This window comes from Bombina bombina, chromosome 2 (genome assembly GCF_027579735.1).
Source record: "Bombina bombina isolate aBomBom1 chromosome 2, aBomBom1.pri, whole genome shotgun sequence".
Classification (NCBI taxonomy): domain Eukaryota; kingdom Metazoa; phylum Chordata; class Amphibia; order Anura; family Bombinatoridae; genus Bombina; species Bombina bombina.
The window spans coordinates 487,415,683-487,438,120 of NC_069500.1; the positions used below are offsets into that span (position 1 = coordinate 487,415,683).

The window sequence follows — 22,438 nt, forward strand, 5'->3', positions numbered from 1 at the left end:
GATTTCTCTTGCAAGATGTATCGAGTCCACGGATTCATCCATACTTGTGAGATATTCTACTTCCCAACAGGAAGTGGCAAAGAGAGCACCCACAGCAGAGCTGTCTATATAGCTCCTCCCTTAGCTCCACCCCCAGTCATTCTCTTTGCCCTACTCTTAGTACTAGGAAGGGTAAAGTGAGTGTGGTGACAAAAATGTTAGTTTCTCTTGTAAGGTGTATCCAGTCCACGGGTTTCATCCATTACTTGTGGGATATTCTCCTTCCCAACAGGAAGTTGCAAAGAGGATACCCACAGCAGGAGCTGTCTATATAGCTCCTCCCCTAACCCTAACCCCCACCCCCAGTCATTCTCTTTGCAACTCTCGACAAGATAGGAAGTATAAAGAGATATGTGGTGACCTTAGTGTAGTTTTGCCTTCAATCAAGAGTTTGTTATTTTAAAACGGTAGAACCGGCGTTGTACTGTTTTACTCTCAGGCAGAAATTAGAAAGAAGAGTTCTGCCTGGAGGTTGATTGATCTTAGCGGTTCGTAACTAAGGGTCCATTGCTGTTCTCACACATAACTGAAGAGTATGGGATAACTTCAGTTGGGGGAGCGGTCTGCAGATTACCTGCTTTGAGGTATGTTCAGTACTTTTATTTCTAGAGAAAGGATTAGTTCTATAAAATGCTGACAGAACCCTTGTGTTTATTGAGGTAAGCTAGATGCAGTGATTTTACAACGACATGGGATCATGCATACAAAATGGGGTAATAATCATGATAAATTCATATTAATTAGTGACAAAACGTTTACATGTTTTCATTAATGGGACGTTTTTTTCTCTGAGGGTGATAAGTCTTTATTTGGGGCCTAGTTTCCACATGGCATAGTTAGATACTCCTAGGGAGTATTTCCTTAAGGGCCCCTGTGACATCGAGTGCATGGTGGGAGGGGCCTATTTTTGCACTTCAGTTGCGCAGTTTCTTTCAGACTGAGACATCCAGCTTCCCTAGAGGAGTCCTCTTGCATCTGATGACCACTATAGAAGGCTTATTTCTTCCCTAATTCGTATTTGAGGGCAGGTAGGAGCCACAGCAGAGCTGTTGGCAAGGTGCTTAACTGTCTTTTACAGGTGGTTGACGTTTTTTGAATCCGGTTTGGGGGCTAAGGGGTTAATCATCCCATTTGCAATTGGGTGCAATGTTGCTTTAGTCCCTTACACACACTGTAAAAATTTCGAAGTGTTTGCTACATTTTAACACTGTTTTGCAGTTTAAGTGTTAGTTTTTTTTCTCTTAAAGGCACAGTACCGTTTTTGTTTAATTGCTGTTTCACATTTATTAAAGTGTTTTCCAAGCTTGCTGGTGTCATTATAGTCTGTTAAACATATCTGACATAGAGGAAACTCCTTGTTCAATATGTTTAGAAACCATTGTGGAACCCCCTCTTAGAATGTGTACCAAATGTACTGAAGTATCTCTAAACTATAAAGACCATATTATGGCTTTTAAAGATTTATCACCAGAGAATTCTCAGACTGAAAAAAGGGAGGTTATGCCATCTAGTTCTCACCATGTGTCAGAACCTATAACTCCCCCGCCCAAGTGACGCCAAGTACATCTAGCGCGTCTAATTCTTTTACCTTACAGGACATGGCGGGCAGTTATGAATTCTACCCTCACAGAGGTATTGTCCCAAACTGCCAGGGTTACAAGGAAAGCGAGACAGCTCTGGGGCTAGAACAAATACAGAGCTTTCTGACGCTTTAATAACTGTGTCCCGATATACCCATCACGAGGCTCCGAAGCCGGTGCAAGGGAGTTTCTATCTGAGGGTGACATTTCAGATTCAGGGAAGGTGTTACTTCAGTCCGATTCTGAAATGACAGCGTTTAAATTTAAGCTTGAACACCTCCGCTTATTGCTCAGGGAGGTTTTAGCGACTCTGGATGACTGTGACCCCATTTCAGTTCCAGAGAATTGTGTAAAATGGACAAATACTTTGCAGTGCCTGTTTACACTGATGTTTTTCCAGTCCCTAAGAGGTTTTCGGAAATTATTACTAAGGAATGGGATAGACCAGGTGTGCCGTTCTCTCCCCCTCCTGCTTTTAAAAGAAAGATGTTTCCCATAGATGTCGCCATACGGGACCTCGTGGCAGACGGTCCCTAAGGAGGATGGGAGCTGTTTTCTACTCTAGCTAAGCGTACAACTATCCCTGTCGAGGAGAGTTGTGCTTTCCTAGATCCTATGGATAAAAAATTGGAGGGTCTCCTAAGAAAATTTTTATTCATCAAGGTTTTATTCTCCAGCCTCTTGCATGCATTGCCCCAGTTACTGCTGCAGAGGCGGCTTTTTGGTTCGAGTCTCTTGAGGAGGCTCTACAGGTGGAGACCCCGTTAGATGATATCTTAGACAGGATTAAAGCTCTTAAGTTAGCTAATTCCTTTATTTCTGACGCCGTTTTTCATTTAACAAAGCTAACGGCTAAGGATTCAGGTTTTGCCATTCTGGCGCGTAGGGCGCTATGGCTTAAGTCCTGATCAGCAGACGTTACTTCAAAGTCTAAGCTTCTTAACATCCACTTCAAAGGACAGACCCTATTCGGGCCTTGCCTGAAGGAGATCATCTCTGACATTACCGGAGGAAAAGGTCACACCCTTCCTCAGGATAGGTCCAATAAATTAAGGACCAAACAGAATAATTTTTGTTCCTTTCGAAACTTCAAGGGTGGCGCAGCTTCGGCTTCCTCTAATGCAAAACAAGAGGGAAATTTCGCCCAGTCCAAACCAGTCTGGAGACCTAACCAGACCTGGAACAAGGGGAAGCAGGCCAAAAAAGCCTGCGGCTGCCTCTAAGACAGCATGAAGCAGTAGCCCCCGATCCGGGACCGGATCTAGTCGGGGGGCAGACTTTCTCTCTTCCGCCCAGGCTTGGGCAAGAGACGTCCAGGATCCCTGGGCACTAGAGATTGTTTCCCAGGGATATCTTCTGGAATTCAAAGGTTCATCTCCAAAGGGGAGATTTCATCTCTCACAACTATCTGCAAACCAGGTAAACAGAGAGGCATTGTTACGTTTGCGTTCAAGACCTACTGGTTATGGGAGTGATCCACCCAGTCCAAGAGAGGAACAGGGGCAGGGTTTCTATTCAAAACCTGTTTATAGTCCCCAAAAAAGAGGGAACTTTCAGACCAATCTTGGATCTCAAGATCCTAAACAAATTTCTCAGGGTCCCATCCTTCAAGATGGAGACAATCCGAACCATCCTCCCTATGATCCAGGAGGGTCAATATATGACTTACCGTGACTTAAAGGATGCTTATCTTCACATTACGATTCACAGAGAGCATCATCAGTTCCTCAGGTTCGCCTTCCTAGACAGGCATTACCAGTTTTGTGGCTCTTCCCTTCGGGTTAGCCACGGCGCCAAGAGTCTTTACGAAGGTTCTAGGGTCCCTTCTAAGGCCAACGGGGCATAGCGGTGGGCTCCTTACCTAGACGACATTCTGATCCAGGCGTCGACTTTTCAAATCGCCCAAGTCCCATACGGACATTGTTCTGGCCATTCTGAGGTGTCCCGGGTGGAAAATGAATAAAGAAAAGAGTTCTTCTCTCTCCTCTCACAAGAGTTTCCTTCCTAGGAACTCTGAGAGATTCAGTAGAAATGAAAATTTTTCTGACAGAGGTCAGGATATCAAAGCTTCTAACTTCCTGCCGTGTTCTTCATTCCACTTCTCGGCCATCAGTGGCTCAGGTGTATGGAAATGATCAGCCTAATGGTAGCGGCAATGGACATAGTTCCGTTCGCCCGCTTACATCTCAGACCACTGCAACTTTTGCATTGCTCAATCAGTGGAATGGGGACTACACAGATTTGTCTCCTCTGTTAAATCTGGATCAAGAGACCAGGGATTCTCTTCTCTGGTGGTTATCTCGGGTCCAACTGTCCAGGGGGAATGAGTTTCCGCAGGCCAGAGTGGACTATAGTAAACGACAGATGCCAGCCTTCTGGGCTGGGGCGCAGTCTGGAACTCCCTGAAGGCTCAGGGTTCGTGGACTCAGGAGGAGAGCCCTCCTTCCGATAAACATTCTGGAACTCAGAGCGGATATTCAATGCTCTTCAGGCTTGGCCTCAGCTAGCTGCAGTCAGATTTATCAGATTTCAGTCGGACAATATCAACGACTGTAGCCTATATCACCATCAGGAGGGAACAAGGTGTCCGCTGGCAATGATGGAGGTTTCCAAGATAATTCTATGGGCACATAGAATTGGTATGCAGATCTGGTGGACATGTCATCCTTTCCACCATGGACTCTGCCGCTGAGGCTAGGACCTTCTACTCCAAGGTCCATTCAAACATCCCAAATCTAATTCTCTCTCTGCGTCTGACTGCTTGGAGATTGAACGCTTGATTTTATCAAAACGTGGGTTTCTCCTAGTCGGTCATTGATACCTTGATTCAGGCTCGAAAGCCTGTCACCATCTATCATAAGATATGGTGTAAATATCTTCATTGGTGTGAATCCAAGGGGTTACTCATGGAGTAAGGTCAGGATCCTAGGATTTTATCTTTCTCCAAGGAAGGATTGGAAAAGGGATTATCAGCTAGTTTCCTTAAAGGGACATGATCTCTGCTCTGTCTATTCTTTTGCACAAGGCGTCTGGCAGATGTTCCAGACATTCAGACGTTTTTGTCAGGCTTTAGTTAGAATCAAGCCTGTGTTTAAACCTGTTGCTCCGCCATGGAGTTTAAATTTAGTTCTTAAAGTTCTTTCAAGGGGTTCCGTTTGAACCTTTGCATTCCATAAATATCAAGCTTTTATCTTGGAAAGTTCTGTTCTTAGTAAGCTATCTCTTCGGCTCGAAGAGGTTTCTGAGCTATCTGCCTTACAGTGTGATTCCCCTTATCGGATTCTTCCATGCAGATAAGGTAGTTTTGTGTACCAAACCTGGTTCTTTCTTCTAAGGTAGTATCTAATAAGAATATCATAAGGGAAATTGTTGTTTTTCCGTCACTGTGTCCTAATCCTTCTTCAAAGAAGGAACGTCTTTTACACAATCTTGATGTGGTTTGTGCTTTAAAGTTTTATTTACAAGCTACGAAGGATTTTCGTCAAACACTGCACTGGTTTTGTTGTCTACTCTGGGGAGGAGGAGAGGCCAAAAGGCTTCGGCAACTTCCCTTTCTTTTTGGCTGAGAAGCATAATCCGGATAGCTTATGAGACTGCTGTGCCAGCAGCCTCCTGAAAGAATTACAGCTCATTCTATAAGAGCGGTAGCTATCCACTTGGGCTTTTAAACATGAGGGCCTCTGTTGAACATATATGTAAGGCGGCGACTTGGTCTTACGCTTCATACTTTTTCTAAATTCTACAAATTTGATACTTTTGCTTCCTCGGAGGCTATTTTTGGGAGAAAGGTCTTGCAGGCAGTGGTGCCTTCCGTGTAAGTTCCTGCCTTGTCCCTCCCTTCATCCGTGTCCTAAAGCTTTGGTATTGGGTATCCCACAAGTAATGGATGAACCCGGTGGACTGGATACACCTACAAGAGAAACAAAATTTATGCTTACCTAATAAATTTCTTTCTCTTGTGGTGTATCCAGTCCACTTTAAGGCAGGTGTTTTTATTTTTAAAACTACAGTCACCACTGCACCCTATAGTTTCTCCTTTTTCTTACTTGTCTTCGGTCAAATGACTGGAGGTGGGGGTTAGGGGAGGAGCTATATAGACAGCTCTGCTGTGGGTGTCCTCTTTGCAACTTCCTGTTGGGAAGGAGAATATCCCACAAGTAATGGATGAACCTGTGGACTGGATACACCACAAGAGAAAGAAATTTATCAGGTAAGCATAAATTTTGTTTTTTATTTTCTCAAGCAAAAGTTTGTTATTTTAAATGGTACCGGTGTGTACTATTCACTCTCTGGCAGAAAAGGGATGAAGATTTCTGCAAGGAGGATGATGATCTTTGCACTTTGTAACTAAGATCCACTGCTGTTCCCACAGAGGCTGAGGAGTACAGGAAAACAGTTGGGGGAACGGTTTGCATGCTAAGCTGCATTGAGGTATGTTCAGTCAATTTTTTTCTAGACAGACTGTGATAATTCTAGAAAAAGCTGGCAGTATCCCCATGAGGGAAGGGTAAACTGTATTCAGACACTTAGGCCTCGCTTCCATTGAGTCGTAATTCAGTTTGCGTGCACTCGCAAACCGTTAAATATGCTGTCGAAAGCAATAGCGTTTAACGACTGTTTCCAATGGCGCGTTATACCTCTATATCGGCTTCCGAACTTCGGCTGCCGAAAAGATTTTCGCGTCCCATAGAAAGTAATAGAAGCCGTTAATCGATAAATTATACCAGGTTTCCATTGAAAGCGCTAACCGTTAATACACTGTCGGAGGCTGTCGATACATTGAGACATATTACCCCCAGCTCAACTAGGTGTAAAGGAGGAAAAAAGAGCTTTTTGAGGCCTGTTTCTCATTGAAATTGCAAATCAAAAAAAATTATGAGTGTTTCAATGTACAAATAACATTATATATGCTACATTTATTGGTCCTATGTATAGGAATATTTGCACCCATGTTGTCATAGAAATTTCAATATGTATGTGCATATAAAATATATGCAAGCACCACAATTATGGAACGACCTCCCGCACACTTTTAAACCTTCCCCATGCCTAATATCCTTTAAGAGATCCCTCTCTACATATCTCAAAACAGAATGCACCTGTCATTGTTGATTATATATTTCCTACCTGTTCTATGTTAAATTTTTGGGCATATGTATTATTATTTTTTTTTTTTATTGTACCCATTGTATCAATGCAATGTTTTGTGTACCCAGGACATACTTGAAAACTATAGAAATCTCAATGTATCTTTCCTGGTAAAATATTATAAATATAAATAAAATATCTACCTATTCAAAATGAAACCTTTGCCCAGGGATGCTATATATAATCTCAATACATATAGAAAAATAATTCAAAGGAAATAAGTTGTTTATAATGAAGATGAGTTTTATTATTACAGATTTACCCTCATTCAAATGTAATTTTCAATGTGAAAATCATATTTATTCAATACAAAACGATGACACATTAAAGTTATGTGTCATAGTACTAATATTTATAAAATATATGTAATGTCATGTCTGCTAAAGCAGATAATACATTTGCAATATTTAGACTATTAACCAAAATACATAAGTGCTTAATATTCCATACTTCAAGAGATATGAAGTATTGTCTTTAACATGGAATTATTGAAACAATTTAAAAGTGCATTGTGCATTGGTCCCAGGGAGAGTCTGTGTCTGTTCATATGATGTCAATTAAAATGTATTAATCACCTCTATATCATGGCAATCACATATATGTTGTGTATACATCATTGCTTAAATATCATAAAGATACATTTATCTAATTATTCTAAATATTGAATAATAATCTTGACAAAAAGGAGTGCATTAGTCATGATAGGTATTAGTCATGATAGGTATATATTTCAGATATTACATTCCACATAGGACTAGAATGAATGCAAGGTGTTTGGCCATATCAACAGGAAGGAATATTTACTTTTCAACTCTTCTATAACTGTATAAGCCTTATTAGCTTCATCTGAAGGAGCAAACAACATATGCTTGTGGAATATAAATCATAACATTTACACATGTCACGTTGACCAATGTTAGATAGCATATACTGTATAAATTTCAGACACGTATCCCCAAGTATTCTTAAACGGCATAATATCCTCAATAAAAGGACACATACATTTATCAACAATGTACACCTGCATATTAATTGACATCATGTGAAATAAAAATGAATAAAGCTGTTAATGTTTTGAAAATAAACAGCTATTAAAACAATTTTGAAATATATTTTCTAATTTTGATTAGAAAAATATATGCATATTTATGAGATGGAAATCACACTTAAGAAAGTGCTTCATACAAAAAAATTAGATATTATATATCTGGAAATAATTTAAAAAGAAAAATACTTATTAATGCTTGCGGCGGGATTTGGCCTTTGGAGGAGAGGTACTTGGGATGGAAGTGTGGCGTCTTGGGCGACGCACACCAGCTGACTGGGAGGCTAAAACATGCGATTCAGGGTCCTGCAGGGAGATAACGGAGGATGCGAGTGAGGAGGGAGTTTGCGGCCTATCTGCAAGCCTCTCCACTGCCTCTGCCAGGCGGACGAGTGCGGCATTATGTATGTCCATCTGGCTCTGTAGCCTCCTGAAATCCTGCTGCTGCTGGAGCCTAGTAAGTCTAAGCTCCCTGTGAATGAGCCTCAGTAGAGCATCCTGCTGGGACTGTGCGGGGATATTGGATTCCATGGGGGGCACTTGTGGCTGTATAGGTGTCTCCGGCACATATTCCTGGCTCTGTGTGAGGTTGTCGTCACTCAGTCTTGGGGACTGTGTGGGTGGCTCAATATCCAATTGAGGACAGACATTGGTGGGGGGGGGGTGGTGATTGTTGTTGTGGTGGTAGTGGTGGCAGCATTTGTTGTGCCATGGGAGGGTGCTGAATCTGTTGTTGAGGTGGCATATAGTACATATGCTGCGGTGGAGGATGCATCTGCTGATGCTGTGGTGATGAAGGATGCATCTGCTGATGCTGTGGTGATGAAGGAGGCATCTGCCGATGCTGTGGTGGTGGAGGATGCATCTGATAATGCTGTGGTGGAGGATGCATCTGATAATGCTGTGGTGGTGGAGGATGCATCTGATAATGCTGTGGTGGAGGATGCATCTGATAATGCTGTGGTGGTGGAGGCTGCATCTGATGATATGTCCTCCCAGATGAATATGGGGATGGGCCAGGAACATTTTCAACCTCATAGGCCAGTGGCTGTTGCTCATCTCCTTCAAGTATGCTGAGGTAGGAGTATCCAGCTTCAATAACATCCCCCTCCTCCTCCTCACTGAATTCCGGAACATCACTGGCCTCCGGTCTTGTTGAGGACTCATACTCATGTTCCAAATCTGAAAAATAAATTGTAATTATAAATTAATCTGATGAAACATCTAACATTTGAAAATCAATTTTATAGATATAGATATAGTTTTATATATATAATATATATAATATATATATATATATATATATATATATATATATATATATATTATTTCTGTATGAACTTAAACATATTTAACCAGAGGTGTATATTTAAAGATTGTGCCTCTAAGCGACTCTTTGTATTACACATAGTCCATATATATGATATAGATAGAAAGAATTTAAATCTATACCCTTGCTTGTTTGAGCAGATAGCCACTCCAGAAATCAGGATGAATATATCCACTACAACTATGTTAAGATGCCATTAAAGGGGCAATGAAGTACAAATTAAACTTTCATGATTCAGACAGAGCATGCAAATTTAGTCAACATTTTATATTTTACTCCTATTATCATATTTTCTTCCTTCTCTTGGTATCTTTATTTGAGAAGCAAGAATGTAAAGCTTAAGAGCCAGACAATTTTTGTTTCAGAACCTGTGTTGCTGTTGCTTATTGGGTGGCTAAATGTAGCCACCAATCACGAGCGCTAGCCAGGGTTCTGAACCAAAAATGCAAAGTCTCCATAGCTTACATTCCTACTTTTTCAAATAAAGATACCAAGAGAACAAAGAAATATTTATAATAGTAGTACATTAGAGAGTTGCTTAAAATTGCTGCTCTATCTGAATCATGAAATAAAAAAATTGGGTTTACTATCACTTTAAGTTACTGTGCAAATTAGACTTTGAACCATGTAAAACATTACTTGTACTAATCCTACCTAGGTATGTTTTCCACTGATGCTTGAACACAATTGATTACTAAACATATATAATATATAAACATTCTATATTCTGTATTACACATGTGTATGATTACATTTATATTTTAAAAAACAAAGCCGATATATATTTCTGATGTTAACATATATTTGTTAGAAATAAAACATTTATTACATATGATATTTAATATTCACCTTCATGGACCTCTTCAGCTGGCACTGATGTGTCCATTGTCCCCTTACATCCTAGGACAGATTCATCTGAGATGACATTGGCCATCATCTCCTCCCATGACCTTAGGTGTATTCTCTTGCTAGGACCACCACCTGTCCCACGTGCATATTTGGCCTGCTGTGCCAGCTTAGCTTTGGTTTCCCTCCTGCAGTCATGATAGCGGTGTTTAATGCTGGCAGTAGAACGATTACGTCCTAAGCAGCTGACTGCCACTCGAATCTCCTCCCACAGCTTATTCCGGACAGCCGGCCTCAGGTTAGGGTTCTCCAGCTGAGCTGCCCTCTCCAAGTATGCCTCAACAAGAGCCTCCTTCTCCTCCTCAGAGTACCTCTCCTCTCTAAGCCTGCCCTTCACACCTGAAGGGCCAGCAAACACAGACTCTCCCTCCTGTGACTGGGGACCAGCCCTCTCTACCTCCTCTGTCCCTGCAGGCTGTGACAGGCTACCACCAGCCCCACCCCCAGTTGCCACAGTCTGCCCCACTTTCCCTTTTCTTTTTGTGCCTAGCTGAGGCTGACTCCTCCTCACTCCTCCCACCTCCATTCCTCTTCCACCCTCTCTCCTTCCCTCCTCTGCCAGGGTTTGAGGAAGGACAAATCCTCCACCCAAACCTCGGCCCCTATTCCTGCCCATACTACTCCCTACTTCCCCCCTCCCCCTCCCTCTATCCACCCTCACCACTGCCCTCCCCCTAGCCACCCCCTTCCCAACTCCACTAGGCCTATCCATCCCTTTCTCCTTCCTCCCTAACACTAACCTAACACTAAAGTCCCTAGCTTACCTAACTACACTAATTCACCTAACTAAACCCTAAATTAAATAGCCCCAAAACTAACTACCTAACCTATCTAGACCCTAACTATCTCTATTCTATATCCCTCAAAAAAAAATAAATGTGGGGGTGAAAATAAACAAAGGGATGTAAATGAAAAAGGAAAAACTAAGGAGGATTAGAACAAAATTATAGAAAAATAATAAGGGATGCAAATGAAGAAAGGGGTGAGCTATATAGTCAAATGAACCAAAAAATATGGGATGTAAAAAAAAAAAAAATAGGATGGGAAAAATGTATATATAAAAAAAAAAGTTATATAGTGAGGAAGGGAAGGGTAGTCAAAGGGGGGATGGGAAGTGGAATAAGGGGATTAATGAAAGGAGTAATAAAGGAAGATGGGGATATGGGGTTAATGAAAAAAAAAATGTGAATGTGTTTGTATCAAATAAAAGTGTGTATGTGTGTGTGTGTGTATTTGTGTGTATAAACTAATGTGTGTTAATTAACTAATGTATGGATGTGTGTGTGTGTTCCTAATATTATATGAGGCCTACAATAAGAATATATGAAAATCAAATATCAAACTCTCCACTAACTCTCAAACAACTCTCAAAAACCCAAAACTCCTACCAACGCAACTAGCTCCCGTGTCTTTCTCTCTAGAGGCGATCACAGGTAAAGAGCGCAGGCGCAAACCGTTATTCTTATAGACAGAGGTCGGGTTACCATGGCAATGCACTTGTTATGGCGCGCTTTTCGACAAATCCGACATCGGTTGGCAACGCAAACTTACGTACGGCCGAAAAGAGCGACTGCGCGCAACACGCTAATCTTTTCAATGGAAACCTGGTACTAAAATGGAGCCGTAAATTACTTTTAGCTGTCGTCCGCTTTGGTAGTTTACGGCTCCATTTTTAACGACTCAATGGAAGCGAGGCCTTAGTATGGAATCCCAGCTTGCATAAAGGGCTCAGTTGTTACTGGTGACACTTATAGGAAAAACATTTTTTTTATTAAAAGATTAACGTTTTGAGGGACTTTGAAGGGTCATTATGGCTTATTTAAGGGTTATTAACCCACATGGCTAGTTTAGAAACACTTTGGTGTGTTTCTTTTAGGCCCCACTAACATCGAGTGAGGTGGGAGGGGCCTATTTTCGCGCCTCAGTTGCGCAGTTTCTTTTACACACAAGACATCCAGCTGCTTCTCCGGAGGGTCCTGCTGTACTTGAGGGCCTAAAGGAAGCTTTTTCCCCACAAATCTATCCCTAAGGGCAGGTAGGCAAGGTGCTGAACGTTTTGACGTTTTGTCTATCCGGTTTTTACATTAAGGGGTTAATCGTTTTTTTGACTGGTGGGGCAATTTTACTAAGGCTTTATGATTCCACTGTAAAACTTTCGAAAAGTTTACTGCTTTTTTACACTGTTTTGCAGAGTTTGTACATCTTTTTTTCTCTTAAAGGCACAGTACCGTTTTTTTCGAAGTATTATTTACTTTGAATAAAGTGTTTTCCAAGCTTGCTTGTTTCATTACTAGCCTGTTTAACATGTCTGACATCAAGGAAACTCCTTGTTCAATGTGTTTAGAAGCCATTGTGGAACCCCCTCTTAGAATGTGTCCCACTTGCACTGATATGTCTATACATTTTAAAGAGCATATTATAGCACTTAAAAATATAGCAATAGATGATTCTCAGACAGAAGGAAATGAGGTTATACCATCTAGCTCTCCCCAAGTGTCACAACCAGTAACGCCCGCACAAGTGACGCCAAGTACCTCTAGTGCGTCGACTTCGTTTACTTTACAATACATGGCCACAGTTATGAATACAACCCTCACAGAGGTTTTATCTAAACTGCCTGGGTTACAAGGAAAGCGTGACAGCTCTGGGTTAAGAACAAATGCTGAGCCTTCTGACGCTTTAGTAGCTGTATCCGATATACCCTCACAATGTTCTGAAGTAGGGGTAAGGGATTTGCTATCTGAGGGAGAGATTTCTGATTCAGGGAAGACGCTCCCTCAGACAGATTCTGATATGACGGCCTTTAAATTTAATCTTGAACACCTCCGCTTGTTGCTCAGGGAGGTATTAGCGACTCTGGATGATTGTGACCCTATAGTGGTCCCAAAGAAATTGTGTAAAATGGACAAATACTTAGAGGTTCCTTTTTACACTGATGTTTTTCCAGTCCCTAAGAGGATTGCGAATATTGTTACTAAGGAGTGGGATAAACCAGGTATACTGTTCGCTCCCCCTCCTGTTTTTAAGAAAATGTTTCCCATATCTGACTCCATGCGGGACTTGTGGCAGACGGTTCCTAAGGTGGAGGGAGCGATTTCTACTCTCGCCAAGCGTACAACTATACCAAAGACTCCCCCCCCCCCCCCCAAGGGGGAGATTTCACATTTCTCAATTGTCTGCAAACCAGACAAAGAGAGAGGCGTTCTTATGCTGTGTAAGACCTACATACCATGGGAGTGATCCGCCCAGTTCCAAAAGCGGAACAAGGGCTAGGGTTTTACTCAAACCTGTTTGTGGTTCCCAAAAAAGAGGGAACTTTCAGACCAATCTTGGATCTCAAAATTCTAAACAAATTCCTCAGAGTACCATCATTCAAGATGGAGACTATTCGGACTATTCTGCCTCTGATCCAGGAGGGTCAATATATGACTACCGTGGACTTAAAGGATGCGTATCTGCACATCCCTATTCACAGAGATCATCATCAATTCCTCAGATTCGCCTTTCTGGACAGGCATTACCAGTTTGTGGCCCTTCCCTTCTGGTTGGCCAAGACTCCCAGAATTTTCACAAAGGTGCTAGGGTCCCTTTTGGCGGTTCTAAGACCGCGGGGCATACCAGTGGCGCCTTATCTAGACGACATCTTAATTCATGCGTCAACTTTCCAGCTAGCCAAGTCTCACAGGGACATCGTGTTGGCTTTTCTGAGATCTCATGGGTGGAAGGTGAACATAAAAGAGAGTTCTCTCTTCCCTCTCACAAGAGTTTCCTTCCTAGGGACTCTGATAGACTCGGTAGAAATGAAAATATTTCTGACGGAGGTCAGGAAATCAAAACTCATAACCACCTGCCGAGCTCTTCATTCCATTCCTCGGCCATCAGTGGCTCAGTGTATGGAGGTAATCGGACTTATGGTAGCGGCAATGGACATAGTTCCTTTTGCCCGCCTACACCTCAGACCACTGCAACTATGCATGCTTGAACAGTGGAATGGGGATTATGCAGATTTATCTCTTCAAATACATCTGGATCAGGAGACCAGAGATTCTCTTCTCTGGTGGTTGTTTCAGGACCACCTGTCTCAGGGAATGTGTTTCCGCAGGCCAGAGTGGCTCATAGTAACGACAGATGCCAGCCTGCTGGGCTGGGGTGCAGTCTGGAACTCCCTGAAAGCACAGGGCTTATGGTCTCGGGAGGAAACTCTCCACCCGATAAACATTCTAGAACTGAGAGCGATATTCAATGCGCTTCAGGCGTGGCCTCAGCTAGCTGCGGCCAAATTCATCAGATTTCAGTCGGACAACATCACTACTCTAGCTTATATCAATCATCAAGGAGGAACACGGAGTTCTCTAGCGATGATGGAGGTGACCAAAATAATTTGATGGGCGGACACTCACTCCTGCCATCTTTCAGCAATCTATATCCCAGGGGTAGACAACTGGGAGGCGGATTTCCTAAGTCGCCAGACTTTCCATCCGGGGGAGTGGGAGCTCAATCAGGAAGTATTTGCCCTGCTGATTCAGCTATGGGGCACACCAGAATTAGATCTGATGGCACCCCGTCAGAATGCCAAGCTTCCTTGTTACGGGTCCAGGTCCCGGGATCCCCAGGCAGTACTGATAGATGCTCTAGCAGTGCCCTGGTCCTTCAACCTGGCCTATGTATTTCCACCGTTTCCTCTCCTTCCACGTCTGGTTGCCAGAATCAAGCAGGAGAGAGATTCGGTGATTTTGATAGCACCTGTGTGGCCATGCAGGACTTGGTATGCATATCTGGTGGACATGTCATCTGTTCCACCGTGGACTCTGCCGATGAGGCAGGACCTTCTAATCCAGGGTACATTCACGCATCCAAATCTAATTTCTCTGCGCCTGACTGCTTGGAGATTGAACGCCTGATTTTATCAAAGCGTGGTTTCTCTGAGTCGGTCATTGATACCCTGATTCAGGCTAGATAGCCTGTCACCAGGAAAATCTATCATAAGATATGGCGAAAATATCTTTATTGGTGTGAATCCAAGGGTTACTCATGGAGTAAGATTAGGATTCCTAGAATATTATCTTTTCTCCAAGAAGGATTGGAGAAGGGATTATCAGCTAGCTCCTTAAAAGGACAGATATCTGCTTTGTCTATTCTTTTGCACAAACGTCTGGCAGATGTCCCATACATTCAGGCGTTTAGTCAGGCTTTAGTCAGAATCAAGCCTGTATTCAAACCTGTTGCTCCGCCATGGAGCTTAAACTTAGTTCTTAAAGTTCTTCAAGGGGTTCCGTTTGAACCTATGCATTCCATAGATATTAAGCTTCTATTTTGGAAAGTTCTGTTTTTAGTAGCTATCTCTTCGGCTTGAAGAGTTTCTGAGTTATCTGCTTTACAGTGTGACTCACCTTATCTTGTTTTCCATGCAGATAAGGTGGTTTTGCGTAGCAAACCTGGATTCCTTCCTAAGGTTGTTTCTAATAGGAATATCAATCAGGAAATTGTTGTTCCTTCTCTGTGTCCTAATCCTTCTTCCAAGAAGGAACGTCTGTTGCACAATCTTGATGTGGTTCGTGCTTTAAAGTTCTACTTACAAGCAACTAAAGATTTTCGTCAAACATCTTCGTTGTTTGTTGTCTATTCTGGTAAGCGGAGAGGTCAAAAGGCTACGGCTACCTCTCTTTCTTTTTGGCTGAAAAGCATCATCTGTTTGGCTTATCCTGAAAGGATTACTGCACATTCTACTAGAGCAGTGGCTTCCACATGGGCTTTTAAAAATGAGGCTTCTGTTGAACAGATTTGTAAGGCGGCGACTTGGTCTTCGCTTCATACTTTTTCCAAATTTGATACTTTTGCTTCTTCGGAGGCGATTTTTGGGAGAAAGGTTCTACAAGCAGTTGTGCCTTCCGTTTAGGTACCTGTCTTGTCCCTCCCTTCATCCGTGTCCTAAAGCTTTGGTATTGGTATCCCACAAGTATTGGATGAATCCGTGGACTCGATACATCTTGCAAGAGAAAACTAAATTTATGCTTACCTGATAAATTTCTTTCTCTTGCGATGTATCGAGTCCACGGCCCGCCCTGTCTGTTTACGACAGGTAGTATATTTTTATTTTAAAAACTTCAGTCACCTCTGCACCCTATAGTTTCTCCTTTTTCTTGCTAGCCTTCGGTCGAATGACTGGGGGGTGGAGCTAAGGGAGGAGCTATATAGACAGCTCTGCTGTGGGTGCTCTCTTTGCCACTTCCTGTTGGGAAGAAGAATATCCCACAAGTATTGGATGAATCCTAGATAAAACAACGGGTTTGCAACCGCACTACACAAGTGAATGGGGAGTGCCAATATGTATCTACTATCGGTTCATAAAGTGGATACAGGCTGGAGTGCTTATGCAAGAATTAATAATTCAAAAAAACTTGAGCCAAAAATATAGATTTTTGGCTAGGCATAGAATGCATTTAATTAGCACTTTCTGTCCCCTATGTATGGTTTAGGACCTGGAATAGGAATGGAGTAGGTGTGGAGAGACGTAATGCTTACATTAAAATTTAACTTTTATTTCAACACTTAAAAATAAAATTCCACATACATTTAAAAACACAAGTTGACATAGGCCATGTTCAGAAAAAGACTGGGCAATAAAAATTGATTAAACGTTGGTGAGAGAGTAAACAATTGAAATGATATAGATGTGTTAATACTAGAATATCTAGTTATGATAATGTAAACGATGTTGGACAATTTTGTATCCTTGTTTATCATACATGTATATTATTGAAATAAATAATGCATGTGTATATTGCAGATTTAAATGACTTCTCTCTTTGAGAAAAGTTGAAATAAATTCCTTAGTTATAGGTTGGTAAATAATATCTATATATTGATTGCAGTATAGATTAATGTAAGGAATTAGAATATGGAAGCTCAATTTAGGTATCTACTATCTATGGCACAGAGAATTGAATGCAATTATTTAGAATTGTTTAACTTATGTGCTTGTTTGAATTATGTGCTCAATGCGCTTAAAAGTAAGATGTATAAATTGTATTATTTATTAAGCGCTGCAGGTATAACAAGTGGTATATATTTTAAATACTTATAGTAATATCTCGTGAATAAACCAGGATATATCTTTACCCCACTGGTATAAAGTTAAATTTAAACAAGCAGGTAATAGCTAGAATGAATCGCTATTATTTCAGTTCTCAAATTGTATATAAGTGCTGTCATGTGTTTTTTATCCCATAGGTATATATCTTATAGTGATTTCAGTAGAATTAAAGCTATAACCTTATAGGTTTGGAATGATTGAATTAATGTGGAAAGGCTGTATTGGATTATTTTCTATCGCTGATACATAGGATTTGTTTGAGTAGTAACAAATGAAGATTTTAATAGTCATCCACGATATTTGTTTGAAGCTCTTAAAGTTTTGACAAATAATTGTATTTATTATACAACACTATAATGTATAACAGGCAGTTGTATATTACTGCTCTTTGAACATATCCAGTGATTGAGTATAGGTGTTTTTTATATTTTTAGATAAGCTTTGTATTACAATCACTAGCTATAGACGTGAGTTAATTTTAGAGTGTATTTATTATACAACACTCTAATGTATAACAAGCAGTTGTATATTACTGCTCTTTGAATATATCCAGTGATTGAGTATAGATGTTTTTTTATATTTTTAGATAAGCTTTGTATTACAATCACTAGCTATAGAAGTGAGTTAGTGTTGGAGTGAAAGCTTGTTTTTATCTTGTTAAGAACCGCAGTTTCAAATATTACATGATCTTTCTTTGGGTCAGTTTTTTGCTATGCGGTTGCTTATAAGGGCGCAGTTATTGTTTGCTTACAGCTCTTAAGATTGTAACAAATACTTGTATTTATTATACAACACTACAATACATAACAAGCAGTTATATCTTACTGCTCTTTAAACATATCGAGTGATTGAATGTAGATGTTTTTTAATATATTTTTTGGATAAGCTTAGTATTGCAATCACCAGCTGTAGAAGTCAGTTAGTGTTGGAGTAAAAGCTTATTTTTATCGTGTTAAGAGCCGCTTGCTATGCGGTTGCTTATAAGGAAGCGGTTAAATATTTTGTACACCACGTCTAGAATCTGTTGTTGTTTGTAGCAGATGTAATGGATGTATGCCTGTTTCTACGATTTCAACGGTTTATATACCTGCTAATACATCAAACATTAAATGCGCAAACGTAAAAATATTATTGCTGACTTGTCTTCTTGAAAAAGTGAATATATTCTAGCGTAGGGACCATGTGTATCTAGGTCTCACTCGCTTATGTTTTAGGAAAGTTTTGTTGTTATAAATGAATCCAACAATACCGATATTTTAGTTTTGAATATTGCTAAATTTAATTGGATACCACCATCCCTGAGTTCACGTTATACTATTGCACTTAATACTGCAAAAGTGTTTGCATACTACTTCCCCAATGTTTCTAGTAATTCCCAGTCTTGAATTGTATACTTATTTTCGAGCATTAGTCATATTCATTAGCTCTAGGTTCTATGTCAACTTGCAATTTAAAAAACATTTAACAGGTTGAAATTAAGATGTCAACCTTTCCCTAACATGTTTCGCCGTTTACACATTCCGGCTTTTTCAAAGGGTGACGCGCGCAAGCGTCTTCTGAGGTTTATTAACTTAGCTCCACCCTTACATCAGTTGGTCGCCAATCAGTATCCTTTTGTGAATGATTGGCAGATGTTTGAATTTCGTCATACGAGGTTTAATGAACTGCTAGATAGATAGATACTGTTTTGTTACATCTTACAAAACGAATTCTATGTATCAATGTTGTAATACATAACATCCTTAACAGATACTGTTTGTCTAATTGAATCGCTGTATATTTATGATCTCTGGCTGATGCCGATTAAGATAGAAAAAACTATTATCTTTTATTCAAAATAGGTACATTACATAAGTGTTATAAAATTATACTACGTTCATCTTCTATCGATAATTTTTTTTTAAATTACGATTTTCATTGTGCTCTCTTGTAATGTTTGCATCTCCTTCTCAAATGAAAAAGCAGTATACGCCCCTAGCGAGGCTCCCTGTTATCAGGGTAAAAAGTGGCTTTATATAATTCCACCAGGGAAATAGAAGTACGGATGAGCATTCTTTAATAATCGCGCCAGCCGAGAGACCTTTAGATCATTAGGCCTTCAGCCTCTCTTTCTCTCACTCAGTGTGAGATCCCTTAAAGGGCCATAATACCCAAATATTTAAACACTTGAAAGTGATGCAGCATAGCTGTAAAAAGCTGACTAGAAAATATCACCTGAACATCTCTATGTAAAAAAGAAAGATATTTTACCTCAAAAGTTCTTCAGTAGCCCCATCCCATTGTAAAGGATTTCTAAGCAGCATATTAGTATGTCTGTCCTGGGACAGCTGAAAGGATGAGCCTCGTGCACTCTCATATTATTTCCCTATTCAGATTAGGGAAGTTTATAATGAAATCTCATGAGAGTTAAGTCAAATCTCATGAGATCACAGTAAAAGAGTTCATGACCTCAGCACTGCTGATGCTGATTGGCTGCTGTTTATTTCTTCATTTTTTTTTTCATTTTTTTACCTGCAGCTGGGAGCAGCTGAGTATAACTTTTTACACAGAACTTACTCTGCTGAGCTGAGGAGATTGTGAGGTAAAATATCTTCCTTTTTTACATAGAGATGCTCAGGGGATATTTTCCTGTCAGCTTTTTACAGTTATACTGCATCAGTTTCAAGTGATTTAGCATATGAGTATTATGTCCCTTTAATAAATTGTAGAAAGGCAGTTTGTAGCTTGAGAGCTGTTTATATCGCTATACAGGGTTCTGGATGTAGGAGAAAAATCTATTTTTGTATACAGATTTTTTTTTTCAACTGTTGGGTAGTTTTTTATATATACAGTATATATATATATATATATATATATATATATATACATATATATATATATATATATTACTTGTCCTGTGATGCATTAGCCTAAGGCTTTGATGCATAAACAATGGGGAGGGGAAGAGGGGGGGGGAAATGCCCCCCCAAGGAATTTTGTTCGTAATATCCAAGCTTAAGCACCTGCTTGTGTAACTCTTTTATACCAACAAGCGATCATTATTTATTATTATTATCATTTATTTGTATAGCGCCGTAAAATTCCGTAGCGATGGATACAATGATAGAGGTATAGGATGGAAAGGATTTGTGAAAAAATACAAAACATAACAAAACTAAACAAATCTAGTACAGGAGTTGTACAAACACAACTCTCCTGATACACACATTGGGGTCGATTTATGAAGCAGCGGATGCTGCTTCTGACCCACTCCGCTTCAGTTCCGTCTGAAGTGGAAGTTAAGAAGCAGCGGTCCTAAGACCACTGCACCTTAACTCGTCCGCCACCTCTGAGGTGGCTGACAGCAATCAGCCCGATCGAATATGATCAGGTTGATTGACACCCCTGCTAGTGGCCGATTGGCCGCGAATCTGCAAGGGGCGGTATTGCATCCGGCAGTTCACAAGAACTGCTGGTGCAATGATATACGCTGTCGGCATTTATCAATGTGCGGCGGACATGATACGCTACATCGTATAAAGTCCATCCGCACAGTAATAAATTGACTCCTATGTCACTGATATTATAGCATTCCAGGGCTTTTTAATTTTTTTAGGTCCCCCTTTACCGGAAACATTTATATGGATGCCCAAGCTTTGGTGAATTTGGTGGAAGAATTTCAGTGAGAAATAGTGAAGTAGCAGTGAAACGTAAAAGAGTGCATATCGGATTTTAAGATTTATTGTTTTATTTCAGTCTTTCTTTATTTATGGATTTTACACTATGTGCTAGATTATGAGGGAAACACAAATGTTTTCGAGTGAGCGGTATTGGGTTTTTGCGTTAGTTTGCGCTCAAATTAAATCGCACTCATATTATAATTTGAAAGGAAATGTGATCGCTTGAGCGCAATTGAAGTTAACACTTGTCGGGTTAGAGCGTCCTCAGAGCTGTGGTTAACTGTTTTACAAAGCAAAAAAGTGTCACAAAACACATCAAAAATACATTACACAATACAATTACACTATCTAATGGTAAAAAATATTGCACAAAAATGTTATAAGGGCTCAAATATATGAAATTGCACGTGTTAGAAAAAATAGGCAGGCAAAGGGCTTTAACATTGAGATACATACATATACATCTCTAAATATGTATATGTATGTATGTATATATATATATATATACTGTATGTGTATATATATATATATATACTGTATATATATAAAAATGTCTATATGTGTGTACATAGGTATTTATATGAGTATATATGTATTTACAGACATATATAAACATATAAATACATAAATACAAATGTACACATATATAGACATATATCGAAGTGCATTGGAGCTCTTTGCAGATAAGTAGATGAAAACATGTAAAAGCATATTTATGCAATATTTATATTATATAAAGTGTTGAACTGTGTATTTACTGTAAATATTCCAGATTTCAAAGTTCTGCACATAGCAGAAGATGTTCTATGTATTTATAAATAGATATTCCTATATATCTGTATATATCTACTCATATATATATATATATATACTGTATATGTATAAATAAATACATAGGTTACCAAAATACCATCAGATATATGTATAAATATTTATTTATGAATGAATAGAATAGTTTGTTGTTAGGTTTTTTCCACTTGTTTTCCCCATTGACTACTATGGTGGAATAGTTTATCGTGCACAATATTCTAAGTTCGGCTTTTTGCGTGTGTCGACTTAGCGCAAGAGTGATAACTTTTCACTTTCAACTCATAATACAAGCGCAAGCTGAGGCGAGCAAAAAGTTTACTTCTAGCCCAATTAGCGCTATAGTGAAAGTGCTAAATAGTGCACCACTCGTATTCTGGTCCTTGATAACTGTCACGTGCTTATCACTGGTGTGAAAATAAATAATAATAATAATAATAATGCCTCTTGAAAAGTCATGGACGAATCAGGTGATTGCCAACATTGTCCTTTCATTCACAAGTTCATTAACAGCCTGATATTAGCTGACTAGAAAGCAATATTGACACGAATTGAGAGTTTAACCACCCAGACAGCTCCAAAGAAAATCAATATCTGCAGATATTACCTACAGGGCTAAAAGTCTGAGTCTGCATTTGTTATTAAAGGCATGAAAACCGTAGGACTAAGAGCTTGTTAGCCAGCAGCATTTTCTGTACATGAATTCTACTATACTTCAATACGATTGAAAATGGCGCATATTCCCTGGTTTAGAAAGAAATAACGTGTGTAATTATCAAGGATGTATGATAAAAGCAACAAGCTTTTGGTAAGACTTGACCATCCCCAGAA

General features: G+C 40.0%; 1 protein-coding gene across 1 annotated transcript in view; it reads left to right on the top strand.

Annotated features, from left to right (window-relative positions):
* CABP7 (calcium binding protein 7) overlaps nt 1-22,438 on the top strand; it is a 309,799-nt gene that overhangs the window by 279,777 nt on the left and 7,584 nt on the right. Inside the window, 1 exon segment of the mRNA XM_053702188.1 lies at nt 6,347-6,359. Coding sequence (XP_053558163.1) covers nt 6,347-6,359 — 13 coding nt within the window.